This window comes from Sciurus carolinensis, chromosome X, assembly GCF_902686445.1.
Source record: "Sciurus carolinensis chromosome X, mSciCar1.2, whole genome shotgun sequence".
NCBI lineage: Eukaryota > Metazoa > Chordata > Mammalia > Rodentia > Sciuridae > Sciurus > Sciurus carolinensis.
Window position 1 is genome coordinate 9789101 of NC_062232.1, and position 14047 is coordinate 9803147.

Genomic DNA, 14047 nt, shown 5'->3' on the forward strand with positions numbered 1-14047 from the left:
GATTTTGTCACCCAGGGGTCACTTGGAAATGTCTGGAGACAATTTTGTTTGTCACAAATGGGTGTGGGGGTGCTACTGATATCTACTGGAGGATCCTAGAGATGCTGCTAACTGTCCTGCAATACACAGAACAGCCCCCACATCAAACAATGATCTGGCAGAGGTTGAGAAACCCTATAAGAAACCCATGAAGAAACAAGCTATAATTATAAAAGTGTCCCCTGTCCTATAATAAAGTTGAACAAAGATCAAAAAATCAAGTTTAGTGAACATTAAGAAAGGCTGCCAAGGTTCTAGAAGGGAGGGTGACATTTCAGCAACAGGCACACTCCACTCTACCATTCCCAGCCCTTGCTACTAAGGCCAGAGGTTAGCTACATAACACTGAAGTAGCCTTTATTGAGCTGCCAGACCTGCAGCCTCAGAAATGAATCTCTTTAAGTCCTACCACCAGCGTGGAGGCCAGAGCCCCAAAGGTGCCCCTTAGAACTGCATCCAACTGCTTGAGAGAAGTGCATCAAGAATCATGTGCTCATGAGTGATAATTCAGCTGTGTCCCCTACCAGAGGTTTCACACCAGAAAACTTGCTTTTCTATATGTTTTGGATTCTGTATCAAGAGACTTTTTCAAGAGATTTGGAATATAGACCATGTTTTTCATGCTCGGTTTCAAGACCCAGTAAAATATTAACATTGAGGGAGTGGTTCAGTTGACTCCAGTTTGGGAGCTGTCTTTTCCTTACAGCCTCCCTGCTCATGGAAGCCTGATCAAAGTCCACATATATCCATTTGTGGTGGCAGGCTTCAGTCCTCAACTGATGTCTTTCCCAAAAATGCTCCTTCCAAGAGACAAGTGAGTCACCTCTGAGTTAGAGCCAAACAATGGGGTATTCCTGGGTTTGCCATTATATCCAATCAGCTTTTACCAGTTCCTCCTTTGGAAGCCATTAGGATCTACGAGGGAGATGGCAGGGTTGAAGGGATAGGCTATAGAGAAGGGAGTTTCAAATGTCCTGTTAGAGTGTTGGGAAATTCCCATATAAGGATCTTTTCAGAAGCAAAAGCAATCATTTCTATATATTCTAGGGCACATTTTGCCTTATGCCATGCAGAATTTTTATCTTACATGAATCTTGGTTGTTTCCTTCTTTCTGTATCTTTCTTGGGGGAGTAAGATATGAGGCCCCCCACACATGACCACAATTCCAAAGAGAAAATCCTCTACCTATGATCCCTTTTAAAGATTTATTTTCCTTCCATATTGCTTTTTATTGTAATAAAAATAGTACTTATTCTTAATGTTTAAACTATTTTTTAGAAAACATTGAAGAGCACTGAGAAAGAAGACATCCTTAATCTTATCCCTAATGACAACCATGACTAGCATTTAGAGCATATCTTCCCTGTTGTTTTTTTCTTACACATTTTTGTTTTATCTTTTTATAAATTTGGTGTGTATATACAGAGCTTTGTAAAACTTCTCTTATCACTTAGCAACATCCTATGAACATATTTACATGGGATTAAACATTGTCTTACAACCTTACTATCAACACCTTCCTGACAAGGATCCTTCTAGAAGGGTGTGAACCAAAACAATTTGGTCAGTCTGGAGTCACCCAAAATAACAATGATTGAAAGGAGGCTGTGCTGTCAGCATCTATCATAAGTTGCCTGGGAAAGCACTAAAGACAGAAATATCTAAATTGTGTATTTCTGATTTTTTATTCAAGTGGTATACACAGAATTGTGCATATATCCAAAATATACAACTCAATATATCTTCACAAACACCCAGATCAAAAATCAGATTCAACAGACTCACCAGAAGGACTTTCATGCCCCATCCTGTCACTTACACCCCAACAAAACCATATCTTGGCCTCATCTATCATAGTTTAGTGGCACATATTTAACTGTATCAAAAATGGAATCATATGGTAGGTATATATGTATTCAGCTTCTTTCATGCAATATCATGTTTATGAGATTCATGCATCATTACCTGATGTTCCCATTTCTTCAGTCTCATTGCTATATAGTATTCATTACATGAACATACAAATCATTTATCCTGTTGGGAAGTGTTTTTGTTAATTCCAGTTTGGGGTATTACTACTGCTATTATAATAATAATTCTTTTGGTGCTGAGTATCGAACCCAAGGCTTTGTACATGGTGGGCAAGCTCTCTACCAGTGAGCCATACCCCACCCCAACACTAGTGCTATTATGATCATTTTAGTACTTTTTTGGAGAGCACAAATCCATATTTCTATGGAATGTACACCCAGGACTGGGATTGCTAGGTCATGGATGTTGTCTACATCTAACTTTAGTACATTCTGCCAGTTTTCCTAAGGGTTTTTACCAATTCACATTTCCTCCAATGGTGAATGGTCTTTCTATTTGCTCCACATCTTCACCAATTTTTCACAGAATTTATGGTGAGAGAAGTGGTGGGGTCCAGGATAGCCAACCAGTTGTTCTTCCCAAGATTGACATCGAGTACTCCCCATCTGGATGCTTCCTGCTTCAGTTAACTTTTCTCCATTTTCTAACTGCCCCTGCAGATGTAAATGAGTGTGGAGTGAAGCCCCGGCCATGTCAGCACAGATGTGTGAATACACATGGCAGCTACAAGTGCTTCTGCCTCAGCGGCCACATGCTCATGCCAGATGCTACATGTGCAAGTAAGTATGAGCAGCCAGGCAACTCTCAGTCAGTGTTTGAGGCTTGGCTGTTGACATTCAATGTTTGAGAAAAGGCTGACTTGAGTGATTAAAAAAAATTCTAACATCACCCCAAGCTAAAACATCTTCGGGCACTTATTTCTTTTTAAAATTATGGCAAAAAATACATAGCATGAAATTCACCATTTTAACCATTTTTTAAATATACAACTCAATGGCATTCAGTATCTTCACAATGCTGTACAACCACCACCACTACCATGTTCCCAGAACATCTTCATCACCCCAAAAGGAAACTTTAGCCATTAGCAGTCACTCCCCACCCTCCTTCCTCACAGTCCTTGGCAACAGCTTATCTGCTTTCTTTCTCTGTGGATTTGCCTCTTCTGGACATTTACTTTATAAATAAAAAGATTAACAGGGGGAATAATAAATTATATATCTATGTCTGTATCTACATATATGCAGGGGTGGATTGGATTTCATCATGAAGCTAAGCACGATGAACAAAATGAGCATATTGTTTTAGGGAGGTGATAAATTTACATGCCATCTCAGGACATCAGTCCTTCCCACCAGCTACCTTTCTCACGCCCCTTGCCCCACACCCAGTGATTAGTGACTCTCTTTGGAAAAACATTTCTGACTCACATTCCTGAAAAGAAAAGCCCTTCTGTGATAAAGAAAACTCATGTCCTGTGGGGGGCGGGGGTAGGAATCTATATTCATTTACTTATTGAGAGGAAAAAGCTTTTTAGGTTTTATGTTGCAGCTAAAAGGCAAACCCATCCTCCCTGTCTGCCTTCCCTCCTCCTCCTCTCCTCTCTCCCCATCTTTCTTTCCTCCACCCTGCAGCCCCTAGAAAATCTGGAGCCTCTGCCTTTGGCCAGCTTCCTGTGGTTGCAGTCACCTGGACTCCCCCCTCTCCCATCCCTGACTTTCCCAAGGTTATAAAATCTTGCCTAGAACACAGCTCACTGTCTCTCTGGCTCCTCTTTATCCTGTCCCTCTTTGGCAAAGTGCCCCCACACCAACAGTCACTCAGATCCTTCTATAGGAAGCAAGCTTAAGAGATAACCAGTCACTTGAAGTGTCTTTTTAAAAGAATCATTATTATAAATTAAACAGAAACCCATACAAAACAAATGCATAGTTTAATGAATTCTTATAAGAAGGCACAGGCATATATCTTTTAAAAAATTTTAAGTAATCACTATAAAATACCTAGATAGTGGTCCCTTTTGGGAGGGCTGAGGGGAGAAGGTTCTGACAAAGTTCTATTTGGTTCTCATTTTAAAAAGATATATGCTAATGGATGTTTCTGAAACATTCCATGAGAAGTCAATCAGTGCCAAAAATGTATCTTTCCTCAAAAGGAAAGATAGAATTATGTTAATTTTGAAGATTAAGTTTAAAAGAAGATGACTGAAGAGAAAAAGAAGAAAATTAGTAATAAAATCATCAGTAGGTATTTGTTACATTACCTCTATCCAAGTATCCTCTTTCTATTTCTGTATATCTAGGACCTACCTATGCCTCCCTGTTTATAGTTTAAAGTATCCAGGTAGCTGCAGATCTCTCTCTGGGATGCTGGTTTTATTCTACCTGGCCCCTTGCATTCTCTCTTTTCCTGGGTGATTGGCATGTTGTGGAGGCAGGTGAATGAAGGGAGTATACTCACTGTGCTCCTCTGTTGTAGACATTGGGATGAATTAGCCCCATGCATTCATGATCCACATATACTGGACACCTACTAAGGAAGTGCATTTTGTGATATAAGTTATTTTTAGCAACCAGTGACAGAAAAATCCAACAAAATTATCTAAGTCACCAAAAATTTAGAAGCAAGCATTTCTAGAATAGCTCAAGGAGGACTCAGTCCCTGCCATCCACAGAGTATTAATCTTATTCTCACGATTATTACCTCGTAGTGACAATATGGTTCCCTCAGCCCCAGATGTCATATATACATTGAAGGTAGGCAAAACTAAGGGGTTAGAAGTGATACCAAGAACCAATACCTCTTTCATGCTTGTCCCTTTTATCATGCAGCAACATCTTTTTCAGAAGCCCCACTGCCTCCAGTGAATTTATCTTTATATTTCTTTGGCCATACTGACCCACACAGTCATTCCTTACTGCAAGGGAAGCTGAGAAAAAGACAAGTATCTTGCTTTCCAGCCTCAGTGGTGAGAATGGCAAAAGAAAAGGGCATTCAGAGTGGCTTTCAGACAGCTGATCATCTATATCTGCCACATGCTTTAATATAGGTACCTGAAAGACCAAGTCTTATGGCTCAGATGACTGTCATTGAGGCTATAAATGCATGGAGAGATCTCTAAAATGGGTTCTTCTATTCTAATTATTCAAACTGATAATCTGTGTTAACAGTGACTTTTCACCCTATACAAACCAACTAAATGACAAAAGAAGTGACCAGAGCACACATAAGAGAGAGATGTAGTCTGAGGGCTGTATTCCCTACCTGCAGACAGTCAAGTTCAATGTGTTGACTAACAAAACAGACCATCGGTGGGATCCAGCCCAGGGGCCACCCAAAGACCACCCTTTTCCAGATTACTTCTGACTCTATATTTGGGACCCAGACAATGAAATTTGTCCTATAATGCCAGTCTGCATGTTATATTTAATGTCCCAGAATTTGAAAAGTTTCTATGTCAGTTTGTTTTATTATTTCAGGAGAGACAGGCTCATCCTTTTCTACTTTTTCAGACTCTAGGACATGTGCCTGGACAAACTGTCAGTATGGCTGTGAAGACACAGAGGAAGGACCGCGATGTCTGTGTCCATCCTCAGGACTCCGCTTGGCTTCAAATGGAAGAGTCTGTCTAGGTAGAACACCAGGAATTACCTCCACTTCTGGTTCTCCCCCTTTGGCCTCTGAACCCCATTTTTCATTCCTCACAATTGGCTTATTGACCAGACATTGCAAGCTCCTAACAGTCCAGATATATGTTCATTTCTGAAATGGTGTTTTTAGCCATTTATACTCCAAACATACTTTGGGATGCTAAAAAGAACATTTCTCTAGTATTCTAATTGCCTAGTGCCATAATAGGAAAAGGATAAAGGTAATAGTATGTTAGTATATTTACCCTGCATATTTTTTAATTACCATAGAATAGAAACTCTACTACAAATATGTTGTCATTCAATGAGTAAGATCCTAAAGGTCACTGGGCTTTATTCTGAGTTCTAGCTAATATTTTCCTGAAAAAATCTTTTTGCTACAATATTCTTGAAGAAAGTACACGCATTCTGTTATATAAGTTAGCATGTAACCAACTTCACATTGTCTTTAAAACTTGCTCTAAATTATGTAAACTAAAATATCCAATAATTTTAAAGCAGATTAAATCAATAATATTGATCAAGGATTGATTAAATTCAAAGTTATGGATGAAGGACTTATATATAACTTCAAATTTAATTTAATCCATACATTAGAACTTCAGTGTCTTGCTCTCTCCTTGTCTTATCTTGTTTTGTTTTTTTAAAGATTTTTTTTAGTTGTAGATGGACAGGGTATCTTTATTTTTTTTACATGCTGTTCTGAGAATTGAATCCAGTGCCTCACACGTGGTAGGCAAGTGTTCTACTACTAAGCCACAACCCCGCCCTATCCTTGCCTTATTTTGTATCTTAGTTTGGGGACCGAAGCTGAGCAAGCAATCCTTTTGGGAGGTGATGCCAGGAAACATTGGTTGAACAGTAGAAAAATGACCAAGGGAAAGGAAGTTTCCAGTGTCAGGTGAATTTCATGAGCAGGTTAAATAAGATATTGGCACCTCTGGGAGACGGGGGGAAGCTGCCTCTAAATTTTCTCTCTGGAGCAAGGGTACTGGGTATTTCTTCATCAATTCCTGCTACTTTTTAAGGGGAGATTGCTCTGCTACATCACTCCCCAGTATGGCCAGCCTGGCCCAGGTAAGGATCTGAACAGAATGTCACAGGTCCAGAAAGCAGTCATTGGGAGGATGGAGACTTTAAGAGCTGAAGGACTATGGGTGTAATACTCACAGGGTCTCTCAGTGATGGGAGCAACACTCTATTCATTTTGTGCTTTGGTTCCTTTGTGGATTTGAATTATGTTCAACCACCAAATTCTATATGCTCATAAAACTTCATTCTATTGCACCAAATAGACATAATATTTAGAATAAGTGAGCACATAATCTTAATAAGGGATATCAAACCAAATCAGAATGTTGAAAGAGTTCTTAATCTTCTTTGACTTAAATAAGCAAAGCTCAAGATGATTTAAGAATCTTACTTCTTCAATGCAATAAAAATATTTTTCAGTCAAGGAAATGGATGTTTATTTGTCCTAAACGTACATAACTTAATAAACTGCATTTAGTAAACTCAAACAGCCAAATAGATCCTAAATCAGCTAAGTACTTTAAAGTACATATACATAGGAATTAAAATTATATTTTCTCTTTAAGATTTAATTAGGTTTACAGAGTTAGTACTCACTGGTATAGTAATATTTACATGACAAGGCTAAATCTTGACCAAACTTCTACTCATTTCTTTGATTTGTTGGGTGCCATTTTAATTAGAAGAGAAAGATGTGTGCATGAAAGTGATCACTTAAAAGGGATTGTGGTCCCTCTAACACATATTTGTTATTTTAAGAATGCAAGATATTCAAACAATAACCTAGCACCAACTTGCATTTTTAATCACAGGTCCAAAAGGATAACAAATAATCTACATGATTTGATATCTGAAAGTTAAAGTAAAGCTTGAGTTTTAGTTGATTAGTCAGCAAAACTGCCAATCCTTCTATAGCATCGCTCTCAATGGTGAAAGAGCACTATGCCTATTATTGGCCAAAATTGCATCCTTACACAGTTACACTAGACCACTGTTTATGCAGAAGTGCATTCCTATGTAACCACATTTCAGTGATTTGAATTTATTTTGCAGAAGCCTTGGAGGAGTTTGCTAGTGAAGTAATTCTTTTGTAAAACATAAATCTTAAATGTTTGTATATTTAGTTGACTTAAAGTATAGCAAACTCTTTTTGACTCTGTTTTAAAATTGTATATGTAGTACAATGTAATAGCTGGGAGAAATATGCATCCACTCAGCACACTGGTAATGCATAGGTACCAAGTGCCAGGCACACATACCCTTCCCCCAAAAGAGGCCAATATTAACATCAGAGCAGGCATGAAGATAAGTAGTGGCATTATAGCAAGGTAAGGTCTCGAAGAAAATATGTACATAGTGATATAACTCCTAAAGGGAAAAACTGTGCATGTGCCTGTGAGGATCTAGAATACTTTCCAGAAGATGACATTAACACCAGATAATCAATTTTTCAAGTGAGAAAACCATGCATGTGCATACACAGGGCATGCTGTGGGAGGGAGTGCACACAAGCATGTACTGGGGTACTTTTCTTGCTGTCATTAACACTTCTGGGTCTATACCCTAGACATTGATGAATGTGCCTCCAGTAAAGCAGTGTGTCCCTATAATAGAAGATGTGTCAATACATTTGGAAGCTACTACTGCAAGTGTCACGTTGGTTTTGAACTGAAATATATCAGTGGCCGATATGACTGCATAGGTAAGATTCAGCAGCACTTTTCCTTTTTGCCTCTCCCCACCACACCTAAAAGCTTCTCTACAGATATTCTGATGTCAATTCAACCTATTATTTGAACCATCTACTATACTGGTCAGCATAACAACAAAAAATATTATATTATTTAGTTTCTGGAATTTAGGAAACTGTAGTGACATCAATTATGAAACAAGGTCAACAAAAACTTAAATAAGGAAAATAGCTCTATTAAGGAGGCAAATATCTTCAGATGATTTTGTGAGATTTTTTAATTTGGTAGGTTTGGTCTTGTTTATATTTTTGGTTCTGTCTCCAACTACATTTCTAAAAATGGGAATCATAAAATAATATTTATATTTGGTAATGAAAGACGAACAAGATCTCAGTGGTCTGTTCCTAAGTCTCCAACAGGGCAGCTTTAGAAAATCGTGTAAAGGAGGTGAATACACATGCTCTTTCCTCTCTCTTCTTTTAGCCTTTTCATAGTTCAAGCTCCAAATAAAATGTTCCTTTTCCACAGTCCCCCAAAACCACTCTCTGATAAGATTCTTGTACCAGTCAGCTATTGGCCTAATCTGTGTGTAATAAAATATTTTATTCCATAGTGAAGAAATTCCAAATTTCAATAAGCATGTGAGGTAGGGTATTTGCAGAACCCTCAGATAAATTCCTATTGCCCTTGATATGCTGTCTTACAGTGAAGGGAAATTTAGGCTTCCTCTAGATTTCTATTCACATAGCATGTGTAACACAGGTATGTGCATTACATGGAAAGCTAACAGTTGGGAAAATAGAATTGCTTTCAACCCTATGCTCAGGCTTCCCAGGACATGTCTTGTACAATCGTGTTGGGGCAATGCTTGATTGCTGGGTTTTGAACTGTCTTGTGAAACCTCCACAGCTCTTCCCTCAAATCTTCTCAAACACAAAGGCCATCTGTACAAGCTCATAAAACTCATGTTTGTGGTGAGCTTGGACCCTGCACCCTCCTGCAGACCCATCTAGCTCTGTAATCCAATGACTGACTATGTGTTACAGAGTGTAATCCTGTCCCCTGACACCTAAGGGGAAGTTCCACAGGACAGGGTGGGCACTCACATGGAGACCTTCACAAGAAAATAAATCTCTGAGATTTTAAAAGTGATTAAGATTAGCATCCGAGCACTCTTTTTCACTGAATTAAAAACAATAAGCCATTTTATGTATGCTTATGTCTACAAACGTAGGTAGAAAGTGGGATGGGGAAGAGAGAAAGGAACCTCTTGCTAGGGTAGAATTTGGCAAATTTTCCTCCTCTAAATCCAGCAGACAGGCTCAGACCAGCCTGACCCTTCCTCCTGGCATGCTTTGAACAAATGCCCCTGCCTATAAGTTCAGATGATGTCAATGGTTTCTGGCAGAGCTTGTCTTTTGTTAGTTAAGATTTTCAAGCCCTTCCAAATATAGATTTTATTTTCTTAATCTGTTATTGAGTTTTAAATTAGACAAATGAGAAAGTGAATGGAAAGACCCAAACATCTTACAGATTTCACTAGCATTCATGAGTAGCAGGTGAAATTGCTGTGGGGGAGGTGAGCTGCAGACAGGCTCCCTACATACCAGGCAGGTATCAGGCAAAGTCAGGGTTCTTAGTCAATGCGCCTGCAGTTTTCAACACTTCTCAGTTCTCAGGCAATACTTGGTTTGTTGGGGGTGTTCAGTGGATGGCCTTGGACTTGCTCAAGTAAGGGGTAGTCTTTCAGCAAGCCCTGTTGTTCACTGAAATGTTCACATTTTTAGATGTAAATGAATGTGCCATGAATACCCGTATGTGCAGCCTCCATGCCAATTGCCTCAATACCCAAGGATCCTTCAGGTGTAAATGCAAGCAAGGTTATAAAGGCAATGGATTTCAGTGTTCTGGTAAGTAGTATGGTGTTTTTGCTATTCCCAATAAAGCATTATCTCCACATCTTCTTCCCTTTGTTTCTCTCTCTCTCTCTCTCTCTCTCTCTCTCTCTCTCTCTCTCTCTCTCTCTGTGTGTGTGTGTGTGTGTATATGTGTGTGTATGTGTGTGTGGTGTCTAAATGTAATTATGCCTTGCCCTTGTCTTCTTTGTTAGTTGGACCATATTTCCAATACTCATGAAATTGTAGGCACTAAACTAAAAGAACAGTAAGGGTACATCATACTTTTCTGGTTACAGCATACTTTCAAATACTGAAAGTAATATGTAAGGAAAAAAGACACCAAGCAAATTTATCTGTCAGGGTAGGCTAGGTTATGTTGTAGTAACAAACAATCCTTTAATGTGAGTCAGGGTTTTTTCCAGAATATACAACCAAAACAACATACAATGCAGCAGACATCACTTTATCTGCCATCCTCAAGCCTGGATTCACTTTCTTGATTGTATAGCAGAGAACCCCATTGTTCTTGCCACTGTTGAGTTCTTTAATGATTGAGTTAAAACTTTAAATTTATAAGCCAGATGTACAACTATAAAATGTCGCTGCTATTAACAACTACATCAATAATGTTTATTTCTCATGTGCATTACATCTGAAGAGAGTTTTCAGGAGTTTTTTTCTCCATATAGTCACTTAGGGACCCAAGCTGATAGAGGCCTCACCATCTCATGGTACCAGGACATCAATCCAAGGCCTTAGGATTTGTCACAACCAGGAAAGAAGCATGGACAACCATGCACCACCTCTTAATTCAGCATGTGAATGTCTAACTTCAAAGAACACAGAAATAATAATTGAGCTGTGTGCCCTGAAAGAGAAGAAAACTAGAAACCATGGCAAACACCTGGAATATCTGCCAAGGCAAGTCAGCCATGATAACAGTGAAGCCCTTCCCCTGGTAAATAGTATTTTACAGTGTTTACAGTTAGCCAGGTTTATCCCTCTGCTCATGTCCCTCCTAGCACTGGTTTATATTTAAGTAGTTATGTTTACTGCCCGAGGGGGTTCTCGCATCTTCCAATAAGTATGGATGCAAGTTGTCCTTTGACCTGCACCACATCCCATGCCTCCATCTAGCCAATGCTCTGGATGATGCAGATATTCAGTCATGCAATAACAAACTGTATTTATCATGATGGATATTTCATGGCACACTCATAAGAGTTCCATAGTACCCCAGTGGGCTATGGTTGAGTGCCACAGGACAAGAGTATGTGTGAAAGAAAATAACTAAAGAAAAATTAGTCTGGAAATCAAATTCTCCTAAGAACTAGCAGAAGAACTGGACAGCATTTAGTCTGGAAAAGTGTAAATTATGCCTGGAAATGTGAAAGCTGGGCACGGTGGCACATGCCTATAATCCCAGCAGCTTGGGAGGCTGAGGCAGAAGGATCGCAAGTTCAAAGTCAGCCTCAGCAAAAGTGAGGCACTAAGTGAGACCCTGTCTCTAAATAAAATAGAAAATAGGGCTGGGGATGTGGTTCAGTGATTGAGTGCCCCTGAGTTCAATCCCTGGTACCAAAAAATAAAATGTAAAATAAAAGTGGCTTCCCAGAGCAGACTAAGACCAGTGGGTAGAGAGTACATTCTTTAAAATGACGGTTAGGTATCTAAAAGTAGAACAATAAACTCCAAAGACTAGGAGCATTCCACTGCCACAAGTCTTCAGGCCAAGGGCTCTGGGAGAGATTCCTGCATTGGGCTAAGGTGGGATTAAATGACCATTCAATCGCCACCAACTCAATGCTATGGATTCTATCATCTAGGTAGAAGTACCCAATGATGTCCTTCTGAAACATGATTTAGAGAGAGAGAGAGAGAAAGAGAGTTGTACTTGATGGGTTGGGGGAGGATGCCATAACTTGGGAGGCTTCCAGAGATGAAAGGGAATAAATCAACTATCCGTACTGATAAGTGTTTGGGGACCCATATCTAACACTCTTTCATGCCATCAAAATTTGAACATGTACATTCCAGGTAGAGGAGGCCTGAATTTAAATATGAGTTCTGTCTCCCACTGACTGTGACTTGTAGCAAGTTTCTTAAACTTTCTGAGCTCAGTTTCTCTTGTCCAAGGTGAGGTAGGTGCTAGTATTGAGCCAGACCACAGTCCCTTGGAGCTCCTAACTCCAATGAGGCAGGATAGGCGGTTCCATGCATATATCTAGCATGGAACTCTAGTGGACTCTCTTTGCACTGGGGCCTCAAGGGTTTGTCTAAAAGGTTGCCCAGTCCCCTGAAGATTCAACCCATAAATAGGAAAAGTCGATACCCCTAGGGACCCCCTCAAGCCAGCAGGGGACAAGAGTCTATGGATAAATACCCACTTTCCCCTTCACAAGGTAGAACAATTCTAAGGTGTCTTCTACACTGACCCTCAGACATCCCCAGTGCAAACTGGGTAATGGGACTGAACCCCATTACCTACCGTGATTACCTGCCCATCAAGACACCATATTTTGTTTTTCCTTGCTTAATATCTCACTGTCCCTTTCCCCCCCATTTCTGTCTTCTGAAATCACCCCCCAAATAAACCATCTACACCCAAACCCTGTCTGAGCCTTTGCCTGGAGAACCCACACTAAGACAAGTACCTCTCTCAGAAGTTCATTATGAGGTTTAAATAAAGTAATATAGATAAGAACTTAGTTCATCTGGGCACAGAGTAGTAGATGCTCAATAAAGTTAGCTGTGGTTACTATTGTTATTAGTACTATTTTAATCAGCTGTTAGAAACCAGCTACTCTGAAATTCTGTAAAGTTAAATGAAAAATACTGTGCATACAATATAGAAACCTCAGGAAAACAGTGAGCAATTCACTCCCACATGTCCACTCCCCTATCTCCAGGTCTGAGAATCAAGAGATTAGAAAGAACTTCCCAGAATAAACCTGGGGTCATATTCATCATCCTTTGGTCCCCTTGAAACCACAATGTGTTACTCATGTCCAAAGGAAGGCAATAGCTTTAAGCATGCAACTGGACAACTGTTTGCAGCCCATGTTTTCTATATTGTAACTCAGCACTTTGAAATTATAAATCCCACATCAATGCAAACATTTCTTATGTGAAGAAAGCTTTCATTTTTCTTTGACCATCCACATTTACATATATTTTGGGGTAAAACAAAATTTTCTTTATTCTTTGAAACCTCAAATTTGTCACACCATTCTATTTGACATCTGAAAAATGTGCATTTTGTTGTTTATCCATTGTGGAGCTGAATTATTTCTTTAGTCATTCCCTAGAATGTTTACTTAAAGAAGAAAGTCATCTTGGGGTCATTCACTATATTATTTGTCCAGCTCTTTTCATTTTACTTTCTCTCTTTGTAAAACAAACAGCTATGTTTCTGTTGAAAATTGATCTTAACAAAGTCTTAACACTCATTGCTTAGAGAAGGATAACCAAAAATCCACCCTTATGGGCATAGAAAAGTTATAAAAACAAAAATTAGAGAAGTGCATCCAGTACTATATAATGTCAAGTTGTAAAATACATTTATATGTGCATGAATTGCTACTATATAATACAGAGCATTAATGTAGCAGCCTTTATTTTTCTTTTCATCAGTGCTGAGGATGAAACCCAGGGCCTTGGCCATGCTAAACAAGTGTTCTACCACTGAGCTACCCACCACCAGCTCTTAATATTGTGACTTTTATCACGAGTTCATTGTTTTGAAAAATTCAGACATTGCACTACAGTAACAAAGAAGAGTTAGTTGATTATCCTTGTACACCATCTGGGCCCAAAGGAAGAAGCACCTAAATGCAGAAATGTTTATTTTTTACTATACTAAGA

General features: G+C 39.2%; 1 protein-coding gene across 1 annotated transcript in view; it reads left to right on the forward strand.

Moving 5' to 3' along the window:
• The window catches only part of Egfl6 (EGF like domain multiple 6), a 59555-nt gene that overhangs the window by 26286 nt on the left and 19222 nt on the right, over positions 1 to 14047 (forward strand). The window contains exons 4-7 of the mRNA XM_047536730.1: positions 2572 to 2691; positions 5425 to 5544; positions 8162 to 8296; positions 10073 to 10195. Coding sequence (XP_047392686.1) covers positions 2572 to 2691; positions 5425 to 5544; positions 8162 to 8296; positions 10073 to 10195 — 498 coding nt within the window. The remainder of the gene's footprint in view (positions 1 to 2571; positions 2692 to 5424; positions 5545 to 8161; positions 8297 to 10072; positions 10196 to 14047) is intronic.